At 37.4% G+C, this 23,373-nt stretch overlaps 1 protein-coding gene across 1 annotated transcript; it reads left to right on the top strand.

Annotated features, from left to right (window-relative positions):
* The first annotated feature begins 1,745 nt into the window (after positions 1–1,745).
* Positions 1,746–2,333, top strand: LOC138174289 (large ribosomal subunit protein uL5-like). The gene has a single exon (XM_069104448.1). The coding sequence runs from the start codon at positions 1,754–1,756 to the stop codon at positions 2,288–2,290; it is 537 nt and encodes a 178-aa protein (XP_068960549.1). The 5' UTR covers positions 1,746–1,753; the 3' UTR covers positions 2,291–2,333.
* The last annotated feature ends 21,040 nt before the right edge of the window (positions 2,334–23,373 follow it).

Here is a 23,373-nt window from a genome sequence, read left to right as displayed (position 1 = left end):
TATCATGGGGCCATACAAAATACAGATACTCAAGAAATATTTTCTTTGGGCTTTGTTAATTGACAAAAATCTAGAGATAATTTCCCCTGTTGATATAGTTGCTAAAATCTAAGTCCCAAATAGGGCTTTGGTTGTCATTTTGAAATCACTGCTTCTAATAGGAAAATCAAAACTTAAAAACATTATTTTACTTATTATTCTCCTTTTATAGTCATGTGAAAATGTTAGGAGATCCAGTCCATATGTAGCTGATTCACTTACACTTATGTCATGCAGTTACATGGCCCATTGGCCATGAGTACACTTTTCATTAGCTTGTTTCTTCCACCTAAAATAATTTATGTCATCCCAAAGGAAAAACAAAACAAATGCAGGATATTTTGGCTTTGTTTTAAAATTTTAGAGCCAAAATCTTTGAATGATCATGAAATGTAATAAAAAAACTCATATCTTCCTGGATCCTTTCTGTATGAGAAGTACCTCACTGCTCACAGTCCTTCCCCTTCTTCAAGCTTTTCAATTCAATAAAGAGAAAGTGTGTCGATAGACTGTTTAGATTTGGACAAGAAATTAAAAAATATAAAAAGAACAATGATCACATAGGACTACACTGGTTACACTGAGTCAAGATGCCAAAGCTGGAAATGGCAACTCAGATATGCTATTTGAACAACATAAGTGGATTTTTACATGTAATTGGAATGTTGAAAATATACAAAAGACATTAGAAACACAATGTGGTCAAGTGGAAAGAGGACTGGGTTTGGAGTCAGAGAATATGAGTTCAAGTCTTGGCTCTAGCATTATCATTGCAACCTTGGGTAAGACACTCCACCTCTTTGGACTTCAATCTTTTCATATGTAACTTAAGGAGTGAGGACTATGAGGCCACTTTGATGGAGTAGTGGGAAGAAATACAGCTGAGCTCCCCAAACAACCCAAACTCTTCCATAAAGATCTAGAAAATACACTAGGTTGAGTCCTGGGGAAAATCTAAGAAAAAATCACAGTGAGTCATATTTCCAACCCATATCAGCATAGGGAGACAGATAGTGAGGTCTGAGGATGCCATTTAACCTGCAGTGATGGAGCATTCCAGAATACAAGAACTTGACTGAGTACTCAGGCTGTTTACCAGGCCAGTAAGAGATCTCAGGATCCATATAGGCGTTAGGGGATGGAACAGTGTCTGATGTTGTGCAAATGTCGCACCAAGTGCCAACCAACTGCTTTGTCATTCACTACCCAGTTCTGTGTTACAGATCCAGGGTGGACTGAGGAGGGGACCTGAGCTTAGGGGTAGCATTTCAGGGTAAGGAGCTGCTGTGGGCCCTAGACTATGTGCTGAGCAAGTTCAGGAACAAACAATAGCTTTGCGACTCTGATCCCAGGAGTGGAGTAGGGTCTCAGTTTCAGTCTCTAAGCTCATTTGAAGCCTTCAGAGCATTAACTAGGGAAGGAATTCCAAACCGAAAGGGAGATTGCAGTTCTGTCACTCTGAACCTGTGGAGCTATCCAGCTGGCTGATAGTGACTTCTAGCAGCAGTCTACTAGAATTCTAACCAGAGGCAAGCCCACAGATAATGCTGCTTACACCAAAACCTTATAGGTCTTACAAAACCTTACACCAAAACCTTTGGAGCTAGTGTTCTTACCATTTGTAAAGTTCAGGCACTTGTAAAGTTCAGATCAAAATTATAGAAATCAGAGGGTTGCCTCACGTCTCATAAGGCCTTGGGTCTGCTTCACCACCATGGCGCAAGATCAGGGTGAAAAGGAAAACCCCATGTGGAAACTTCGAATCTGTAAGCTCTGCCTCAACATCTATGTTGGGGAGAGTGGAGATCGACTGACCTGGGCGGCCAAAGTGTTGGAGCAGCTCACAGGCCAAACCCCAGTGTTCTCCAAAGCTCGCTATACTGTCCGATCTTTTGGAATCAGGAGAAATGAGAAGATCGCCGTTCACTATACTATCCGTGGGGCCAAAGCTGAAGAGATTCTGGAGAAGGGGCTGAAGGTGCGAGAATATGAGTTAAGGAAAAATAACTTCTCAGACACTGGCAACTTTGGCTTTGGGATCCAAGAGCATATTGATCTGGGGATTAAATATGACCCGAGCATTGGCATCTACGGCTTGGACTTCTATGTGGTGCTGGGCAGGCCTGGGTTCAGCATTGCAGACAAGAAACGTAGGACAGGCTGCATTGGGGCCAAACACAGAATTGCCAAAGAGGAAGCCATGTGCTGGTTCCAGCAAAAGTATGATGGCATCATCCTTCTTGGCAAATAAAGTCTTATTTTCTATTAAAAGGTCAATAAAATGAAAAAAAAAATAGAAATCAGTCTTTTCCCTGGATTAGACCACTTTGGAAGTAAACAAACGTTTCAAGTCCTTCGTTTGAGCTGTCCCTGAGATCCTGGAATATATAACACTCAATATACAAAGAAGTAGCAGAAGATTAAACCAAACATTTCCTCCAAAAGTGTACAGAATCTGGCCCTAATATAAAGTCTGTGGTCAGAAGGTCAACTAGAAGAATGAGCAAATGAAAAAGAATCCCACCATAAAGAGTGATTGTTGTTACCAGGATGATCAAGAAAACTAGAAAAAGCGAACGATTCCAAAACATCTACAGATAAAGCCTGAAAGAAAAGCATAGCTCAAGCATAAATTTCCTTAGAATTCCTAGAAGAGATGAAGCAAGAGTTGGTTAAAAAAAAGATAAAATGATTTTAAAATCTAAAGAAGGAACAGAAAAAAATGGGAAAAGAAATAAAAAATATGAAAAAGGAATTGGAGAGAATTAATAGCTTGAAAGAAAAGTATAAATCTTAGCTAAGGGAAAAATACTCCCTGAAAATTAGAATTGATCAAATAGAAGATAATGGCTTGATAAGATAGCAAGAATAATTAAAACAAAGCCAAACAACTTTAAAAAAAAATAGAAGAAAATATGAGGTAGCAAAAACAACTGGCCAGGAAAAAAGATCAAGGAGAGATAGTTTAAGAATCATTGGATTCCCTGAAAGCCATGATAAAAAAAAAAGACTCTAGGCATCATATTTCAAGAAATCATAAAAGAAAACTTTCCTGCTCTTTTAGAACCAGAAACCAAGGTGAAAAGAGAAAGAATTCTCTGATCACCTCCTGAAAGAAGCTCCCAAATGAAAACCTCTGGAAATGACATAGTCAAAATGGAGTTTCCAGAACTGTTTAGTTCTTAATGAAAGATAACCCTCCCACCCCCCTAAAACACCCAAACCCAAACAACTCCCCCTTCAAATAAAACCAAACTCATGCCCTCATTGTTAATTTCCCTTAAGTCATACATACCTCAAAATCTATCACTTATGATTTTGAACTCGACCTCACAGATGATTAGGACAAAGATTTGATGATTAGTGCCTCTTGTGACCTAAGTCTTGTTAGTTTAATTTATTGCTCTTTGCAACATCCTAAATTTCACTCCTTTCTCTCCTATTATGCATCAACTTTTGGGCACAGTTGCTGTGCACAGCCACGATCTCCACTAGTAACTCCGGAGTCTACATTTTTAAAGTGCCTACTATGTTTCAAGAATTATGCTAAGTGCTTTACAAGTATTATTTCATTTGTTCATCACAATAACCCTGGGTGCTGTTATCATCTCAATGTTACAAGTTGAGGAAATTGAGGCAGACAGTGACATTAAGTGACTTGCCCAAAAGAACACTGAGTGGAAAGAAGTATGAGCTTCATTGTGCAAGCAATAGGGATCTACTGAAGATTTATTAACGAAGGAATGAAATCACCAGGTTGATCCATAAGGAAGAAAAGTGTGGCAATTATATGGAGGATGGGAGAGATATATAAGATATATATGAAGAGGGATAGAGTGAAGACAGAAGAACTATTACAATTCTATTTCAATAGACCAGGTGTTTGATCTGGAAGGCTCATACTAGGGGAGTGGGTGTGGAAGAGAAGAGGAGCTCCATGGAAAAGATATTACAGAAATAAACAGAAAGTACTTGGTAATTGTTTGGATTAGAGTTGAGGAAGAGAGAAGAGTCAAATTTAAGATCAAGATTTAGAATCTAGGTTTTAGAAACCAGGCAAAGGGGATAACAGCAACTGAAATAGTGAAGCCAGGAGAAGCAAGTTTAAGGAGAAAGATGTTGGATTTGAGATACCATTGGGATGTTCAGGGAGGGAATTTCCTGGAGGCAATTTTGAACGTGTATAAAGAATTCAGGTCTAGACATAAAGGTTTGGGGGTTGTCTACACAGAGGTGAGATTTAAAGCTTTGGGAGAGAATGGGAATGCCAAAGGTTGGTGCAAACAGAGAGTCAGTGATAGAAACAATGGAGTGGTAAGAACACTAGTTCCAAAGTCAGAGAACTTGACTTCTGATGCTTACTAGCTTGATGACCTCAGGTTACATCACTTAGTCTCCCTGGATTTTGTTTTTTGCAACTGTAAACGAAGAGGGTTGGTCTAGTAGTTCTTCACCTTTTTTGGGTCATGGGCTCCTTTCCTGTTTGGTGAAACCTATTGACTACTTCTCAGAAGAAGGGTTTTAAATAATTAAAGGAAATGATCAGTTTCAGTTAGAGGTTAGGGAAAATAAAGATGGAATATTTTTTTTCTCATCCAAATTCACAGACTCCCTGAAATCTGTCTACAGTTGTTGTTCAGTCTTGTCTCACTCTTTCTGACCCCATTGGAAGTTTTCTTGGCAAAGATGCTGGAGTGGTTTGCCATTTCCTTTTCTAGCTCATTTTACAGATGAGGAAACTGAGGGAAACAGGGTTAAGGGACTTGCCCAGGGTCACATAACTACTAAGTGTCTGAGGCCAGATTTTTTAAGCCCAGTGCTCTATCTACTGTACCACTTAACAGGCTCTCTTCAAGAGCAAAGACAATAACAACAGCAGCAGCAACAACAACACAATATATCAATTATGTATATATTATATATATTATTGAAGAATCTAAATTAAGAAATCTCAGTCTGCATGGAAGTCCTTTCTAGCTCTAAACAAATGATCTTATGAACCTTGTGGTTCAGCCAGGTGGCACATTGTTTAGAGCAATGTGCCTGGAGTCAGGAAAACCTGAATTCACTGTCCTCAGACACTTACTAGCTTTGTGACCCTGGACAAGTCACTTAACCCAGTTTGCCTCAGTTTCCTCATCTGTAAAGTGAGCCGGAGAAGGAAATGGTAAACCACTCCAGTATCTTTGCCAAGAAAATCCCACAGAGAGTCAGGCACTACTGAAATCACTAAATAACAACAACAAATGAACCTTGGAAAACCATCTATATCAAGACGTTGGAAAGATGACAAGGGGCCAGTAGAAAAAGCCAAAGAAGAACAACTCTCTTCTGGCTAGTGTCTGGGGGCCACTGGGTATCTCTTTCATGCTCTCCACTAGAGTTCTAAACAGACAGTTTAGCAAGCTCCAAGGGGTTAATAAATAGTGCACAGAGCTTCCAAAAGAGACAAGCGGGAGGTCAGGCTTTGAAGTCTTGCCCTGTTGCTATCCATCATGTTTCATGTCAGAATTTCTTCAGCGAAACTAAGCAATGATAAAAACACCCTGATGCCAGCTGTAGTTCAAAACCACATCAATAACAGGGATGCTGATGACAACACAACAGTTAGCTGCCCTTTAGAAGTTTGATTGCAGATTGCAATTTTGCATGAGTTCCAGGAGATGATGAGTTTGCTCTTCTGGGAAAGGGCTGATTGCCCCTCACACGCATGCATGGTTGTCCAAGAGCCTCTAGTCTACTTAGCAAGGTTTATGCTGACCTCTAGCTCAGATCTGCTGGACCAGAGAAGTGGAAGAGGCCAACTGTCGTCATTCCTAGAGTTAAAGAAGTGAAAGTGAGAGTTTGGGGCCAAGCAACACCCAAAGGCTTTCATGTGTCTCAACCTGAATAGAGAAGATGAATTCCATTTCTTATCATGTTAAAAATCAAAAGAAAATCAATCCATGTCTAGGAGTAGACTTCAAATGAGAATGTGAATGAGTTCATTCAAATAAATAATATTCCCTCCCTGAAGGGGTAAGCTTTCTGCCTGTAAGGAAGGCAAATGGACTGTAACGTGAGTATCTATAATGGACTGTTTTGAATATCTATAAATGACTATAACTGACTCTGAAATTGACTGTAATGTGAATATCTATATCTACAATGAACCATTTATTGATTTCATTTTGACATATGAACAAAGATTTGGATCTACAGGGTTACCTGAGAGGCTACCAGAATTCAATTCTCATTTTACAGATGAGGAAACTGAGGCACAGAAAAAAGTTGTGTGATGGGATAATAGATGTAGTAGTAGATGACTGGGTTGATTTATAGCAAGGCAGAGAGCCAGAGAACCTATGTTCAAATCCCGTGTCTACCACCACTTACTCCCCATGTGTACTTGTGCATACCACTTAAACTCAGAGCCTTAAGTCATGTCGACAAGCATTAAATAAGTGCCTACTATGTGTCTGGTATTGTACAAGCAGACGGGAGTCAACTTCAAACAGACAGGCTTTACCAGCTATAACACAAAACAAACAAAAAAGCCAGCCTCAGCTTCCCAATCTGCTAAATAATAATAATTATAGCAATAGCTAATATTGAGATAGCGCTAGAAGGTTTGGGAAGCATTTTTGTGTTCTCTCATTTGATCCCCACAACAACCTTGGGAGAAAGGTGCTAAGATTATTCTAGTTTTGCTGATGAGGGAAATGAGTGAGTGAACTAGACGGTCTCTGAGGTTCTTCCCAGCCTCAAATTGTCATCCTTTAGGATTCTAAAAGCTTCTAAAGTAACCAATTCCCAGTCCTTTGAACACGTGGACACAATGTAGGTGTCACATCTTCTAGGATTAGTCTTAATAGTTGGAATTTATAGAATGTTTTCAAAGTGTTCTACATACATGATCTCATCCGAGCCTCCCAAGAGGTATTGTCACCACTATTTTATAGATGGGAAAACTGAGTCTTAGAAAGTTTTAGTGACTTACCCATAGTCACATAACTAGCAAGTGTTGGTGTAGGATTTGAACCCAGCTCTTTCTAAGTCTAGCATTCTGTCTAACACTCCAGGTTAACAAAGTAATCTGCTTTTAGTAATTGTTTTTTTTTTTAAATCTTGGTTCTGAATTGTCTCATCTCACTTCTTCCTGCACCTCTCAGCCCTTCCAAGATCTCTAGTTCCATTTCTCTCTCTGCTCTCCCTTTGAAAGGCCAAGTCCATGAGCATATTTACCCCAAATTTATGGAATGAATCAATTGATATAGCATTTAAGGGGCAAAGAAGGTTTTTAGAGTCAGGTGAGGGTGTAGCTTATCAAAGAGCACCCCTTGCGAAGGGGCTTCATTAAGGGGACATCACAAAAATCCAGGAGAGCCTCACCAGACACCGGTTTATACACCATCTGCCTACATTTATGTAAAATCGAGATTAGCACATAATAAATGGGAGCATCAAGTAATATTCAATGTAAAAATATCCATTGATGTATAGTTATATCAACATGTATGTCCTAGGAATATTGTTGACTATTTGAATAAATATATCTTAAAGATTCTTAGCAGACAATATGCATAAGCATATATGCACATGTGTACATGTGTATGTGTGTGTATATATTATTTTTGTTGTTCAGTCATGGCCAACTCTATGTGACCCTATAAACATTGTACATGGGGTTTTACTGGCAAGGATACTGGAGCGTTTTGCCATTTCCTTCCCCAATGTGTCCCCATTTTAAAGATGAGGAACTGAGGCAAATAGTGGTTAAATGGCTTCCCCAGGGTCATGCACATAGTAAGTATTTGATTCTGGATTTGAACTGAGATCCTCATGATTCCAGGCCTGGTGCTTTATCCATTGTGCACTTGGCTGCCCCATGTGTAATATCTATGCATATATACATACTCTACAATATATTTTACACATACATATACATACATACCGTGTTTCCCCGATAATAAGACCTATCCCAAAAATAAGCCCTCCCCTTACTGTGTAAGATTCCTCTAAAATAAGCCCTCCCCCGAAAATAAGCCCTATTGAGATTGCTACTGTAGTGAAGGTGATCCCCTGCGCTACATGCTACATTATGGTACCCTCTGTATGCACCCCCCCCCCCCCCCCCCATGAAACGCACGCCGCGCTCCGAGCTGCATCCAATCAGAGCTGTAGCAGTGAGCGCGTCATCCTGTTCTTCCCCAGTGATTTGCTTGCTGGCGCCATTGAGAGCAGTGCCGTGGAGGAGAGCTGAGGCAGGACAACCTAAGCCCTCCCCTGAAAATAAGCCCTCTGGTGTTTTTCTTTCCAAAAAAAAAAAAATAATAAGACAGTGTCTTATTATCGGGGAAACGCGGTATATGTACGCAAAGACAAATATATGTATGTACATTTAGACAATACACACACATACATATACATATATACACACATGTATGCATGCATGTAAAAAAGTATAAGAACTTCTGGAAAGACCAAAACTTCTGCCCCTGAAAACTAAGAATTAAGAACAATGTTTGTTATTTGTTCTACATAGCTAAGAATTTGGGCTAAGGCATATTAGACTATTTGGTTTTGTTGACAAATTTTGAACTTATTTAAAAAATAATTAGGAATAAGACATGCTGGTAGGAGCTTTTCCCCTCTGTCTCATTGCACATGCAAACCTGTCCTCCTTTGCCTTCCCTAAGCATATCTAGGAATATGGAAGAGGGTGGGGAACAAGCCATGTCTGTGCCAAAATCCCTGGCTAGCTGTGGCATTCCTTGCTTCATGATTTTAAGTGTTTTTTTTTTTTTTTGAGACTGTAGCAGCAAGCACCCCAAGCGCGTCCTCAGGGTTTGCAGCTACCACAGGTTCTTGGATCTGCTTTGTTAAAGGAAAGCAACTCAAAATGGGTTAACAAGCTTACTTTAATCAGTCAGACATATATCGTTCACCTTGTTCAGGAGAAAAGGTCAGCACCCTGAACCTCAAAGTATACAGGCATAATTATCAAGACAGAAACATCAAGTAGACAGATTTCCAAACTGTCCAACCATTACATCCATACCCAGTCAACATCTGGGTTTCCACATTCTGGGTTTTTCAAAGCCGGGGGACTCTCAACAACGGCTTCCCAGAAGTCAGATCAAATCACAGAACACTTCTCAAAGTGAGTCCCCAAAACAAAGCTACACATCAGGGCTTATATAGCCTTCTCCTGGCTCAGAGAATGTAACAACCTTATTGACCCACTGGCAATCAAAAAGTATCTACTGAAAAACAAGCCTCCCACCCCAGGCTCCAGGTGCACGTTAGCCTAGGGGCAGGGAAGATCTTTAAATCTGCATTTCCATTACAGAGACTCATCTCCTAGACTCTGGATCTTTTGTCTATCTGGATTCCTGGTATCTACCCAATCTTTCCAGTCCTGTCTCCCTAGATAAACCATATGTAACTAAACTGTTCCTACATAAGTGACACCTGTTCTTGCACCCTCCAAATCAAAATCATCCACACTGTTGCCCATACTTTGATATTTTTTTAAAAATTTAAAAAATTTTTATTTTTTGGTCTTTATTAATTGTTTACTTTTAGTTTACAAGATTCATTACCATAATTCCTTGAGTTTTAAATGTTCTTTCCCTTCCCCCTTTCCCCCCTATGGTGGCATACAATCAAGTACAGCATCTGCAAATACTTTCACATTAGGCATTAGTCAGGTTATAAAGAAGGATTGTAATAGATGGAATGAAGAATGGGAAAGAGAAAACAAAACCAAACAAGAAAACAAAAAAGGGCAGGTAGTTTGCTTCAATCTGGGTTGTAAACATCTCTCTCCATCATGAGTCTTTTGGGTTTGACTTATGATTCTGGGTTGCTGAGAAGAGTCCAGTTTATCAAAGTTGGTCATCATACATACATTGTGTCTGTAACTGTGTACAAATTCCTCCTGGCTCTACTCTTCTCACTCAGCATCAGTTCGTATAAGCCTCTCCAGGTAAATATGAAGTCCATCTGCTCCTTATTTATTATTGCATAATAGTGTTCCATAACATGCATATACCACAACTTATTCAGCCGTTCCCCAATTGATGGGCACCCCCTTAATTTCCAATTCTTTGCTACCACACAAAGAGCTGCTATAAATATTTTTGTATATATGGGTCTTTTTCCCACTTCTATGATCTCTTTGGGACACAACCCTAGAAGTGGTATTGCTGGGTCAAAGGATATGAAATTATTTATAGCCCTTTGGGCATAATTCCAGATTGCTTTCCAGAATGGTTGGATCAGTTCACAACTCCACCAGTAATGGATTAGTCTTCCAATTTGTCCACATCCTCTCTAGTTTTTGTCATTTTCCTGTTTTGTCATCTTAGCCACTCTGACTGGTGAGATGTGGTACCTCAGAGTTGTTTTGATTTGCATTTCTCTAATCAATAGTGATTTAGAGCATTTTTTCATATGCTCATAAATATCTTTAATTTCTTCCTCTGTAAACTGCCTGTTCATATCCTTTGACCATTTATCAATTGGGGAATGACTTGTATTCTTATAGATTTGACTCAATTTTCTGTGTATTTTAGAAATGAGTCCTTTATCAGTGACATAGGTTGTAAAAATTCTTTCCCAATTTTCCACTTCTCTCTTAATCCTGGTTACATTGGCTTTGTTTGTACAGAAACTTTTCAATTTAATGTAATCAAAATTATCCATATTGCATTTTATAATGCCTTCTAATTCTTGTTTGGTCATAGTCTTCCCCTCTCCACAAATCTGACAGGTAAACTATTCCTTGCTTTCCCAGATTGCTTAGAGTATCAGCCTTCATACCTAGATCATGCACCCATTTAGACTTGATTTTGGTATATGGTGTTAGATAATGGTCTATGCCCAGTTTCTGCCATACTGTATTCCAGTTTTCCCAGCAGTTTTTGTCAAATAGTGAGTTCTTATCCCCAAAACTGGGGTCTTTGGGTTTATCAAACAGTAGATTACTATAGTCATTGACTGCTGAGTCTCATGTATCCAATCTATTCCATTGATCCACTACTCTATTCCTCAGTCAATACCAAGTAGTTTTGAGGACTGCTGCTTTATAATACAGATTAAAATCTGGTATAGCTAGTCCACCATCCCTAGCATTTTTTTTCCACTAATTCCCTTGATATTCTGGACCTTTTGTTCTTCCAAATGAATTTTGTTACTATGTTTTTTAGCTCTATAAGGTAGTTTTTTGGTAAACTGATTGGCATGGCACTAAATATATAATTTAATTTAGGTAAAACTGTAATTTTTATTATATTATCTCAACCCAGCCATGAGCAATTGATGTCTTTCCAATTAGTTAGATCTGACTTTGTGTAAAAAGCATTTTGTAGTTGTGTTCATATAGGTCTTGGATTTGGCAGGTAGATGCCCAAATATTTTATAATGTCTAAAGTAACTTTAAATGGGTTTTCTCTTTCTATCTCTTGCTATTGAATTTCATTAGAAGTATACAGGAATGCCGAGGATTTATGTGGGTTTATTTTATATCCTGCAACTTTGCCAAATTTATTTATTGTCTCAAGTAGTTTTTTACTTGATTCTCTAGGATTCTCTAAGTATATCATCATATCATCTGCAAAGAGTGATAGCTTGGTCTCTTCTTTACCTAATTTAATTCCTTTGATTTCTTTTTCTTCTCTAATTGCTACCGCTAACATTTCTAGTACCAGATTGAATAAGAGAGGTGATAGTGGACATCCTTGCTTCACCCCTGACCTTATTGGAAATGCTTCTAGCTTCTCCCCATTACATATAATACTTGCTCATGGCTTTAAATAGATGCTACCTATTATTTTAAGGAAAGCTCCATTTATTCCTATTCTTTCTAGTGTTTTTAATAGAAATGGATGTTGTATTTTGTCAAAAGCCTTTTCTGCATCTATTGAGATAATTATGTGTTTTTTGCTAGTTTTGTTGTTGATATGATCAATTATACTGATGGTTTTCCTAATATTAAACCATCCTTGCATTCCTGGAATAAATCCTACCTGATCAAAGTGTATTATTCTTGTGATAAGTTGCTGTAGTGTTTTTGCTAATATTTTTGCATCTATATTCGTGAGGAAGATTGGTCTATAATTTTCTTTCTCTGTTTTATCTCTTCCTGATTTAGGTATCAGTACCATATTTGTGTCATAAAAAGAATTTTGTAGGACTCCTTCACTAATTTTCCCGAATAGTTTGCAGAATATTGGAATCAATTGTTCTTTAAATGTTTGATAAAATTCACTAGTAAATTCGTCTGGTGCTGGACATTTTTTCCTAGGGAGTTCCCTGATGACTTGTTCGATTTCTTTTTCTGAGATGGGGTTATTTAAGTCATTTACTTCCTCTTCAGTTAATTTGGGCAACCTATACTTTTGTAAATATTCATCCATTTCACCAAGATCGTCAAATTTATGTGCATAAAACTGGGCAAAATAATTCCTAATTATTGTTTTAATTTCCTCTTCATTGATGGTAGGTTCAACCTTTTCATTTTTGGTAATCATAATTTGGTTTTATTTCTTTTTTTTTTATCATATTGACTAAGGGTCTATCAATTTTATTTTTTTTTCATAAAACCAGAGCTTAGTTTTATTTATTAATTCATTAGTTTTCTCAATTTCAATTTTATTAATCTCTCCTTTGGTTTTCAGTATTTCTAATTTAGTATTTAATTGGGAATTTTCAATTTGTTTTTTTTTCTAGCTTTTTCAATTGCATGCCCAATTCATTTACCTCTGTTTTCTCTACTTTATTTATGTATGCACTCAGGGATATAAAACTTCCCCTCGGAACAGTCTTTGCCGCATCCCACAAATTTTGGTATGTTGTCTCATTTTTGTCATTCTCTTGAATTAAATTACTGATTGTTTCTATGATTTTTTGTTTGACCCACTCATTCTTTAGGATTAAATTGCTTAGTTTCCAATTAGTTTTTAGTCTGTCTTTCCATGGCCCTTTATTGAATATGATTTTTATTGCTTCACGATCTGAGAATAATGCATTTATTATTTATGCCTTTCTGCACTGAATTGTGAGGCTTTTATGTCCTAATACATGGTCAATTTTTGTGTATGTGTCATGTACCACTGAGAAGGAGGTATATTCCTTTTTATCCCCATTCAGTTTTCTCCAGAGATCTGTCATACATACCCTCTCTAAAATTCTATTCACCTCCTTAACTTCTTTCTTGTTAATTTTGAGGTTGGATTTATCCAGCTCAGAGAGGGGGAGATTAAGGTCTCCCACTAGTATAGTTTTGCTATCTATTTCTTCCTCTAATTCCCTTACCTTCTCCTCTAGGAATTTGGATGCTATACCACTTGGTGCATGTATGTTAAGTAATGATATTGCTTCATTCTCAACGGTGCCTTTTAGCAGGATATAGTTTCCTTCCTTATATCTTTTAATTAGATCAATTTTTGCTTTTGCTTTATCTGAGATAAGGATTGCTACCCCTGCTTTTTTTTTAACTTCAGATGAGGCATGATATATTTATCTCCAGCCTTTTACCTTTACACTGTGTGTATCCCTCTGTTTCAGATGTGTTTCTTGTAAACAGCATATTGTAGGATTATGATTTTTAATCCATTCTGCTATCCACCTCCGTTTTATGGGAGAGTTCATTCCATTCATATTCACAGTTATGATTATTATCTGTTTCTTTCCCTCCATCCTATTCCCTCCCCTGTTAATGCTTATATTTTTCTCCCCTTCTCCCTTCCCCTCCTTAATAGTTTTCCTTTTGACCACTGCCTCCCTCAGTATTCCCTTATCAGCCCCCCTCCCTTTTCCTCCCCTTCCCCTTATTTCTTCCATTCCTACTAACCCCCCCCCTTTTTGCAGCCCTTTCCCCACCTACTGTCTGTAGGATATTTTTATACTTAATGAATTATGTTATTTCTTCTTCGCACCAAGAGTGACAGGAGCAAATCTCATGTGAAGGTCCTCTCCCTCCCCACTTTCCCTCTAATATGATATGTTTTGTGTCTCTTCTTCATAGAGTCCTTCTTCATAGAGTCTTCTTCATAACTGGTTATTCCCTCCTTGCACCAGACCCAATGAGGGAAAAGCTCACATAGTACTCATCTCCCTCCCTTCTTTTCCTCTGCTATATTGTTTTTATGCCTCTTTGTGTGGCATAATTTACCCTTTTCCACTTCATTCATTCATTCTTCTTCCATTGCAGTCCCTTTGTAGCCCTTAATAAGATTATTTTTCAATCTTCATTTTGTGTAATTTATACTCATACTCTCTACTTGTCTATAAACAGTTTGCTCTTATTAAATAACAGGGCGTGTGTGTGTGTGTGTGTGTGTGTGTGTGTGTGTTTTCCTTGTTTACCTTTCTATGTCATTCTTGCATCTCCTAATTGGAGGTTGAATTTTCCATTGAGCTCTGGCTTTTTCATCAGGAAAGTCTGGAAATCTGTTATATTGTTGAATGACCATGTCTTTGCCTGGAAGAATATACTCAGTCTCGCTGGGTAGGTGATCCTTGGTTGTAACCTGAGCTCTTTTGCCTTGGGGAAAATTGAATTCCACTGCCTCTGATCTTTCAATGTAGAGGCTGCCAAATCCTGTGCAATCCTCACTGTGGTTCCTTGATATTTGAATTGTTTCTTTCTGGCCACTTGAAGTATTTTCTCTTTTACCTGGTAGTTCTTGAGCTTGGCCACAACATTTCGAGGACTTTTCAGTTTGGGATCTCTTTCAGCAGGTGTCCAGTGGATCCTCTCGATTTCTATTTTACCCTAAGGTTTTAGTATCTCAGGGAAGTTTCCTTAATGAGCTCTTGGAGAATGTTGTTCAGGCTCATTTTTTTCATCATGATTTTCTGGTAGGCCTATGATTCTCAGGTTATCTCTCCTGGATCTGTTTTCCAGGTCAGTTATTTTTCCATTGAGATGTTTTACCTCTTTTTCTAATTTTTTCATTCTTGTTGTTTTGTTTGACTAATTCTTGGTTCCTCATAGAGTTATTTGTTTCAATTTGGTTGATTCTGGTTTTTAGCAAATCATTTTTCTTGGTTAGTTTTTGGAGCTCCTTTTCCATATCATACACTTTTCTTTTTAAGGAACTGTTTTCTTCATTATAATGTTTTTCTAATTCTGCAATTTTGATTTTAAAAGAATTATTCATTTTGTCTTCTATCTCTCTCATTTGGTTTTCAAAGTTCCTTTTGAGCTCATCTAGGAGAGCTTTCTGTGCTTGGGACCATTCTCTGTTGATGTTTCAGTGGTGGATGTGGAGTCCACATTTGTCTCCCTCTGAGTTTGGTTCCTCCCTCTGAGGATAGTAGGACTCCAGAGTCTTTGTAGTCTGCTTTCTACCCATTTTGAGGTAGGGCCCTAGCCACGCCCTTCCTCTGGGTTCTCAAGCCTTTACTGTAGAGGGTTTTGCCCTGGGGCAATAGTTACTATGTTTTCAAGGGGGGAGGGATGGAACAGGCTGGGTTCACTCTGCCATCCTGGTCCTTGGAGGTCCTGATAGGGGCTTTTTTTTTTTTTAAATTTCTTGGCTATGGAGTGGTAGTCCCAGGAGTATTCGCTGTCCTGGAGAGGGGCCCTGCATTTGGTTCTTACCTTTCTCTTTCCAGTGGCAGCCCTTTGGTGAAAGGCCTGGTAGTGGCCCTTGTGGTTGGTGGGACTACTTGCCCCCCTCGTTGGTCAGGCCTCCTTCCAGCCTGCCCCTGTGCACAGCACCGTTGCCTCCCAGCCTGCCCTCCCATACTTTGATATGACAGAACTTCCTATGGACTTTCATTTCTAAGGTGCCTCTCATTTTGTGTTATAGCTGGTAATGCCTGTCTTGTTTAAAGTTGGCTCCAGTCTTAGGTTTAAAAAGAGAGAAACAAAAAAGAGAAGTAAGCCAGGCTAATATTCAACAGCTGCTTAAAGCTACCACCACCAAATACTTGGAAGAATATTTGCTTATGCAAGGAAAAACCTTGGCCAAGCCACTGCGAATGATTTGCAATTGATACCGCAAGTTCCGCAAGTTCCAACTGCCAGGACACTACTTACTTTCTGAGCCTATAAAGTTATAACTAAATTTTCACTGCTGGAATATTTCCTTGCTAGGTGGAACATTAAAGGGGGATTCTCTGAAAATCTAATATATATGTACACATATACTTTTTTTTCTAAATAAAACTCTCCTAAATCTTTAAATACTTTCAGAAGTCAAAAAATACAAGTAACTTTACTTTTTTTTTCATAGGTAACCTTTATGTTGAATCCCACCTCCTGGAGAAAGAGCCACAACTCAACTGGTGGTTTTCTCACCAGGTGTGACTTCTTCTCACCCAAAGAACTCCAGACCACTCTGGCCTCCATAGGCCCCAGGCCATACTGGACCTCCACAGTACTGGGGCCTCCACAGGCATCTGACAATACTGAACTGTCCAGCACCACTGATGTCCTGATTTTTGCAGTTTTCACTTCCATATTGGGGAGGTTAGTGGTGCAGTGACCCCTCAATCTGGAAAATCTGCATAAAAGATTTTGGTCTTCTGTTTGTACTAGAGAAGAAGTCTGAATTTTTCTTTTTTTTAAATGGGTATTTACAGTACATTATGCTAAAATTTGAGTATGTATTTCATTATAGGCTATATGTAGGTCAATGTTAAATAAAAATACTGTATGCAAAAGAATTTTTTCTGTGTCACCTGCTGGCCTTTATGTATCATCTATGGCTTCCACAAAACTTCTCCCAAATTTCCATTTAATTTCTTATGCTGACATGCCATATATTGAAAACCACCATAGGAAAAGTTATGATGTGAAAAGGGTAACTACATTTCTTTGTGAGCAGGGTTGGTCCTTTCCAGCACTAAATCTGTGATCCCAGAATCAATATCTAGTTTTGTGCCTCTGTAGTTCTTAGCATATTGTCTTAGATACAGTAGTTGCTCAACCCATGTGTTTGAGGACCACAAATTAGAAGGGGAAGGGAACACAGAAGTCCCAAGTGCTATCTGACACAATTTCCAAAGGAAGAAACTGAGCCCTAAGTGGTTAAGACTTGTCCAACATCTCTAAGGTAGTAAGTATAAGTAATTTGAACCCATGTTGCCTCATGAATTGTATTTAAATAAGGTAGTATTTTTTTTAAATGAAAAATGATTCAATATTTGCATTATTCTTTAAATTGACTTTTGGCTTACTTCTTTACAACAGTCAAATCATGAATTATCTTCACATTGCTCTTAGAACATTCATAAAATAGGGTCAACAGCAAGGTCCCTGGAGGATGAGAAATGGAGAAAAAAGTGATATATAATATTTGTCAAAGTATCCTAGAAAAAATATGTATTTCATAAGTCTTTCCAGTGGTTCCAGGTTATTCTTGGTTTGATTTACTACATTTTCTTTTATATTACTTGATTATAAGGTAAAGGATGTTTCCATAAACTCTGTCTTGCCCACCCCACCTTCCTGAAAACCTAAAACCTCAGAGTAAACATAAATGTAAAAGAAAAGAAAAGAAGTAAACAAGGATGGATAGTCTGGATCTGAGAAAGAAATAGGGATTCAAATTTTTGCTTAACTGAAACATCATGAAATTGTTTAAAGCCCAAGGAAGTTTTCTGGTCCTATCGATTTTTGTTTATTTTTCCAATGCACTGTTCTTCAGGACTTGGATAAGTAGTAGCAAAGTATTATTTTTGTGGTCAAAACCCCTAAAATGTCCTAATTTCTAGACCAAAAGCCTGAAAATAATTTTAACAGTAAGAAAAATCAGGCAATCACAGTGAGCATTCCTTAAACATTCTAACAGTCAAAATATCATAACAGCAAAGAGAAGAAGGGAAGATGTGGGGTGTGCAGTGAAAGGGAAACAACAAAGTTAGAGACAGACCAACAAACAAACAGAAACAAAAAGAAGAAGCCAGAGAAAAGATTGATTATGATTGAGCTCGGGGAGTTGTGAGAACTCTAATTTAAGGTGCTTGGGGGAAGAGTTCATTCCATTCTTTGTGTATTTGTTTCACCAGTAACTCACAGAATGCCTGACACATAGCATGTGCTTTATAAATACCTGCTGATCAATGAGTAGATTCATTGTTAAAGAATGGTAAAGAAAATTTTGTTTTCCATCTACAGGATTCCCAGGAAGGTTTTTCTGTTCAGCCTAGCTGCTAGTGTTTCCCTCCCTCTAGATACCTCTACCTCCTTAAATTACCATGTATTTATTTTGTATGTATTCTGTATATATGTATATGTATATACATATACGTGTGTGTGTTCTGTATATACTTTCATATTCCATGTCATCTTCCCCAATAGAATGTAAGCCTCTTGAAAGCAAGGACTATTTCATTATTGGTTTTGTTTTCCCAGTACTTAGCATAATGATCCTATGCTCATGGATTTAGAATTGAAAGGCACCTTAGAGGCTGTCAACTCCAGGACCTGCTCCAATGCTTTTACAGGATACTGAATTTGTGGGAAATGCCAAGTATTGAATGATGAGGCATACTTGCTTGTCAGCCAGTCAAGTCTCAGTGAAAGATGAAGTCAGTTTTGTCCCCTTCTGTCAGGATTTCTAATTCTTCTTGTGTGTTGCCTAAACTTTGGGCATTTGTTTATAGACATTTGAGGCCATGGATTTTTACTACTAATTCCTTTCTTGGTTTTGGTTTTCCATGAATTTCTGTTATTCTTCCTTCTTGGTAGTTACTCTTCATTTTAGCTAACTTAGGGGATATACATAAGCAATATTCTCCCTCATCTTTTTAGTTTAAAACTCTCTTGGTTAGACTCGCAAGACTCATTGAAAATACTAGCTTTTGTTAGATATACTTTATCTCTGGTGAGGAACCTATCAATCCTTTATTGTTAGATATGGTGCAGAAATCATGACTTCATTCTCAGACATCACCTTCCCAAATTACTTTTTCTTCATCCCTTGCTTTCATTAGGAAACAGTAAGGAAAATATGTGTGCCCCTATGAACATTAGTTTCTTGCCTAAGACTTCATTATCATTGATGATACTTTTTTGGTTCCTCCTGGAAATGTCATTGGTGTTTACAAGAATAAACAAAAGGGGGTAGTTGTCATCCATTTTGATAAATCTTGGGAGGTCCTCTGTTATGTCTTGCATACATACCTCCAGGAATCCAACAGACTCTCTATTGTTGGTATCAAGCCAAAAACTGGCTGCCTTGATGGTCCAAACTGGGAAATCTTTGATTACTGCTACTCTTTTCTTATTTTGTCCCTGAAAAGATAATATCTCATCTGTTAACTTTTGTCATCCTACTGCATAATTTTTAGAATAGCCAGCTTCTTCCTCTTCAGAGCATCCAACTTTTTCTCCTTTTAGGAAGGACCTAACATCTACTTTCTAAGTTCCAATTGCATAGTTGACCTTTTCCTTTCCTCTCTCATCCCTGGAATACTTCCATTCTCCATCATTATGACAAGGGTCATTTCCCTCCTTAACTTTCATTTAAATGTATATACAGAAATCTTCTTTCTCTTCCCTTCAGAAGCCCTTAATTATCTCTAATGTCTTAGAGAATGGAGAAGCATTCTTTGAATCTCTTCAGTCTGGGATTTATACCAGGAATGCAGGACTGGTTCAGTATTAGGAGAACTGTTAGCATAATTAGCCATGTCAATAAAGCATAGGAATAAATGGAGCTTACCTTAAAATAATAAGTAATATTTATCTAAAACCATCAGCAACATTATCTGTATGGGGATAATCCAGAAGTCTTCCCAATGCAATCAGGGGTGAAGCAAAGATGCTCATCATCACTTCTATTATTTAATATTGTACTAGAAATGTTAGCTATAGCAATAAGAGAAGAAAAATAAATTAAAGGAATTAGGATAGGCAACGAGGAAGCAAGACTATTGCTCTTTGCAGTTTATGGTTTATACTTAGAAAATCCTAGAGAATCAACTAATAGTACTTGAAATTATTAGCAATTTTAGTAAAGTTGCAGGATACAAAATAAACCCAAATCATCATTATTTCTATACATCTTATCAACAAAGTCCAATAGCAAGAGATAGAAAGAGAAATTTCATTTAAAATAACTGTACACAATATAAAATACTTGAGAGTCTACCAACCAAGACAAACCCAGGAACTATATGAATATAAGTATAAGACACTTTTTTTTAAAGCAATTGGGGTTAAGTAACTTGCTCAAGGTTACACAGCCAGGTGTTTCTGGGTGTGGTGCTAAGTATCTGAGCCTGGATTTGATCCAGGTCATCCCAACTCTGGGGTCAGTGCTCTTACTCACTGCACCACCTGGCCATCCCTATAAGACACTTTTTCACACAAATAAAGTTATATTTAAACAATTGGAAAAACATTAATTGTTTATGGGTAGATTGAGCCAACATAATAACAATGACAATTCTGCTTAAATTAATCTATTTATTCAGTGCCATTCTAATCAAACTATCAAAAGATTATTCTATAAAGTTAGAAAAAAATAATAACAGGATTCACCTGGAAGAAGAAAAGCTCAAGGATATCAAGGGAATAAATGAAAAAAAATTCAAAACAGGTGTTCTAGTAGTACCAGATCTCAAATTGTATTATAAAGCAGTAATTAAAAATTCTGGTACTTGCTGAGACATAAAGTGGTGGATCAGTGGAATAGATTGGGTACAAATTACATTATAGTAAATGACCATAGTAATCTAGCATATGATAAACCAAAGATCTGAGCTTTTGGAACAAAAACTCATTAACTGGCAAAAACTGCTTGGAAAATTGGAAAACAATATGGCAGGAACTAGGTATAGACCAACATCTCACATCATATACCAAGATAAGGTCAAAATGGGTACATGATTTATGCATAAAGGGTGATACCATGAATAAATTAAGAGGGCATGGAAGAGTTTATCTATCAGATTTTATGGATAAGGGAAGAATTTGGATCAAAGAAGATATAGAGAGCATTACAAAATATAAAATAGATCATTATGATTATATAAAATTAAAAAGTTTTTTACACAAACAAAACCAATACAACCAAAATTACAAAGAAAGCAGAAAACTTGGGAATGTTTTTTTGCAACAGGTATCTCTGATAAAGGCATGATTTCTCAAATATATAAAGAAGTAGGTAAAATTTATAAAAATAAGAGCAATTTCCCAATTGATAAAGATCAAAGGATATGAACAGGCAGTTTTCAGACAAAGAAATCAAAGCTATCTATAGTCATATGAAAAAATGCTCTAAATCACTATTGATCAGAGAAATGCAAATTAAAACAACTCTGAGGTACCACTTCATACATATCAAAATGGCTAATATGACGAAAAGAGATGTTGGATGTTGGAGGGGATGTGAGAAAATTGGGACACTAATGCACTGATGTCAACTGATCCAACCATTCTGTAGAGCAATTTGGAACTATGCTATAAAATTGTGCATACCCTTTGATCTGATCTTACCACTGGCAGGTTTATTTTGCAAAGACAACCAATAAAAGGGAAAAGGACCTGTTTATACAAAAATATTTATAGCAGTTCTTTTTGTGGTGGCTAAGAATTGGAAATTAAAGGGATGCCCATCAATTGGACAATGACTGAACAAACTGTGGTATATGATTGTAATGAAATATTATTGTGCTGTAAGAAATAACAAACAGGATGATTTTAGAAAAACTTGGAAAAATTTACATGAACTATTGCCTAGCAAAATGAACTGAACCAGGAGAATGTTGTACACAATGTTCAACAAAGAATTGTAAATGACCTAGCTGTTCTCAACAACACAATGATCCAAGACAATCCCAAAGGACTAATTATGAAGCATACTATTTGCCTCCAGGGAAAGAATGGATATTGATTGAATACAGACTGAAATGTGATATTTTTCTCTTTATTTTTCTTTTATTCGAATCATCTTATACAAAGCAACTTATACGGAAATGTTTTACATAATTGCACATGTATAACCTATAACTAATTATTTATTGTCTCAAGGAGTGGGGAGGAGAGGGAGGAGAGAGGGATAGAATTTGGAACTCAAAACTTTAAATAAAAATGTTAAAAAGTTTTAAAAAATGAATTTCTTCAGGAAATCCTTCAGGAAGAAGATCAGCTTATACTGGGACACAGATAACTGTAATTCAGTTAAGGCAGAAATATAAACATTGTCTACTAGATGCAAATCATTGCACAGTTTCCTCTATTCTCCATAGTACTTTTCAGCTTCATTTCTTGAAACTTCTTGTAGGTGTTTACACCTTAACCCTAAGCATCTGGTCAAACTTTTTTCTTTTTTACAGACACCCACTTATATTCCTTTCCTTTTATGAATAATTGCACAGTCAAAAGCCACACCCACCTCCCTTGGATTGGCACCAACCTCTTTATAATTTTACTAACTTGCTCCACCAACACCCTTTAGCTACTTTACCCTTTAATTATTTCATTTATCTTTATTTACTTACCTTGTCATGTCTGCCAAGTCCCTTGGCCTTATCCTTCCAAGTTTCCCTCTTCAGAGTCAATATTTTAGTCCTCCTTGATGTTCCTTAATTCTTTTATATCTTCCATAGTTACCTTTGATTCATCTTCTCTTAAAATTGGAGTGGAATCTGGACTGATATCTGGGCCTTGAGATTATTCTTCAAAATTTCTTCATTTTCTCCCGAATTCCCAATGCTCCAAATTTTGTCTCCAAAATCCGGTTCTTAGTGTATCAACAGCACTTAATAAATGTTTATTGATTGATTATTGACTGTTTTATTTTTGCCAAATTGCCTCTTGCCTACATGCAACTCAACCTCTGACCAAATCCTTCTCAGTCACAGATTTCTTTCTTCTTATTGGATCAAATCCTGCTCTTTTCTCATTCTCCCCATGATCTTCTTGCATGGAAGTCTGAATAGGATGCTCACTAACCATTCCTTGTATGTGTTCTATCTGAGTTCAAATGTGACCTCAGACACTTAACACTTACTAGCCATGTGACCTTGGGCAAGTCACTTAACCCCAATTGCCCTGCTCTCCCCCCTCCAAAAAAAAGAGTAGATGAGGGAAAGTTATCCATAAGATCAAAGGACTTAGAGCTAGAAATAAACTTAAAGACCATTTACTTCAACTCTATTTTGCAGATGGAAAAACAGGCTTTGGGAGTAAATTGATTTGCTCAAAGATATTGTTAGTAAACTGCAGAGTTCAGTCTGTATTCACACTTAGATGTTTCTGTCTGTCTCCTTAGCTTAGGCAATGTTTGGGAATACCTAGGAATCACAAATTCAGAGTAAGACAGCAGTATCCTGGGAGGAGGAAACTAGGTGGTGTAGTGGAGAGAGTACTGAACTTGGAATCAGGAA

This window comes from Petaurus breviceps, unplaced genomic scaffold (assembly GCF_028583685.1).
Source record: "Petaurus breviceps papuanus isolate PSGF00001 unplaced genomic scaffold, PetGlider_PUasm1.0 688, whole genome shotgun sequence".
Taxonomy (NCBI): Eukaryota; Metazoa; Chordata; class Mammalia; order Diprotodontia; family Petauridae; genus Petaurus; species Petaurus breviceps.
Note: the sequence above shows the minus strand (reverse complement) of the source record. Positions and strands in the feature narration are given on the sequence as shown.

Excerpts from the sequence above, each read along its gene's own strand:
- LOC138174289 (XM_069104448.1), top strand. The coding sequence starts at position 1,754 with ATGGCGCAAGATCAGGGTGAAAAGGAAAACCCCATGTGGAAACTTCGA.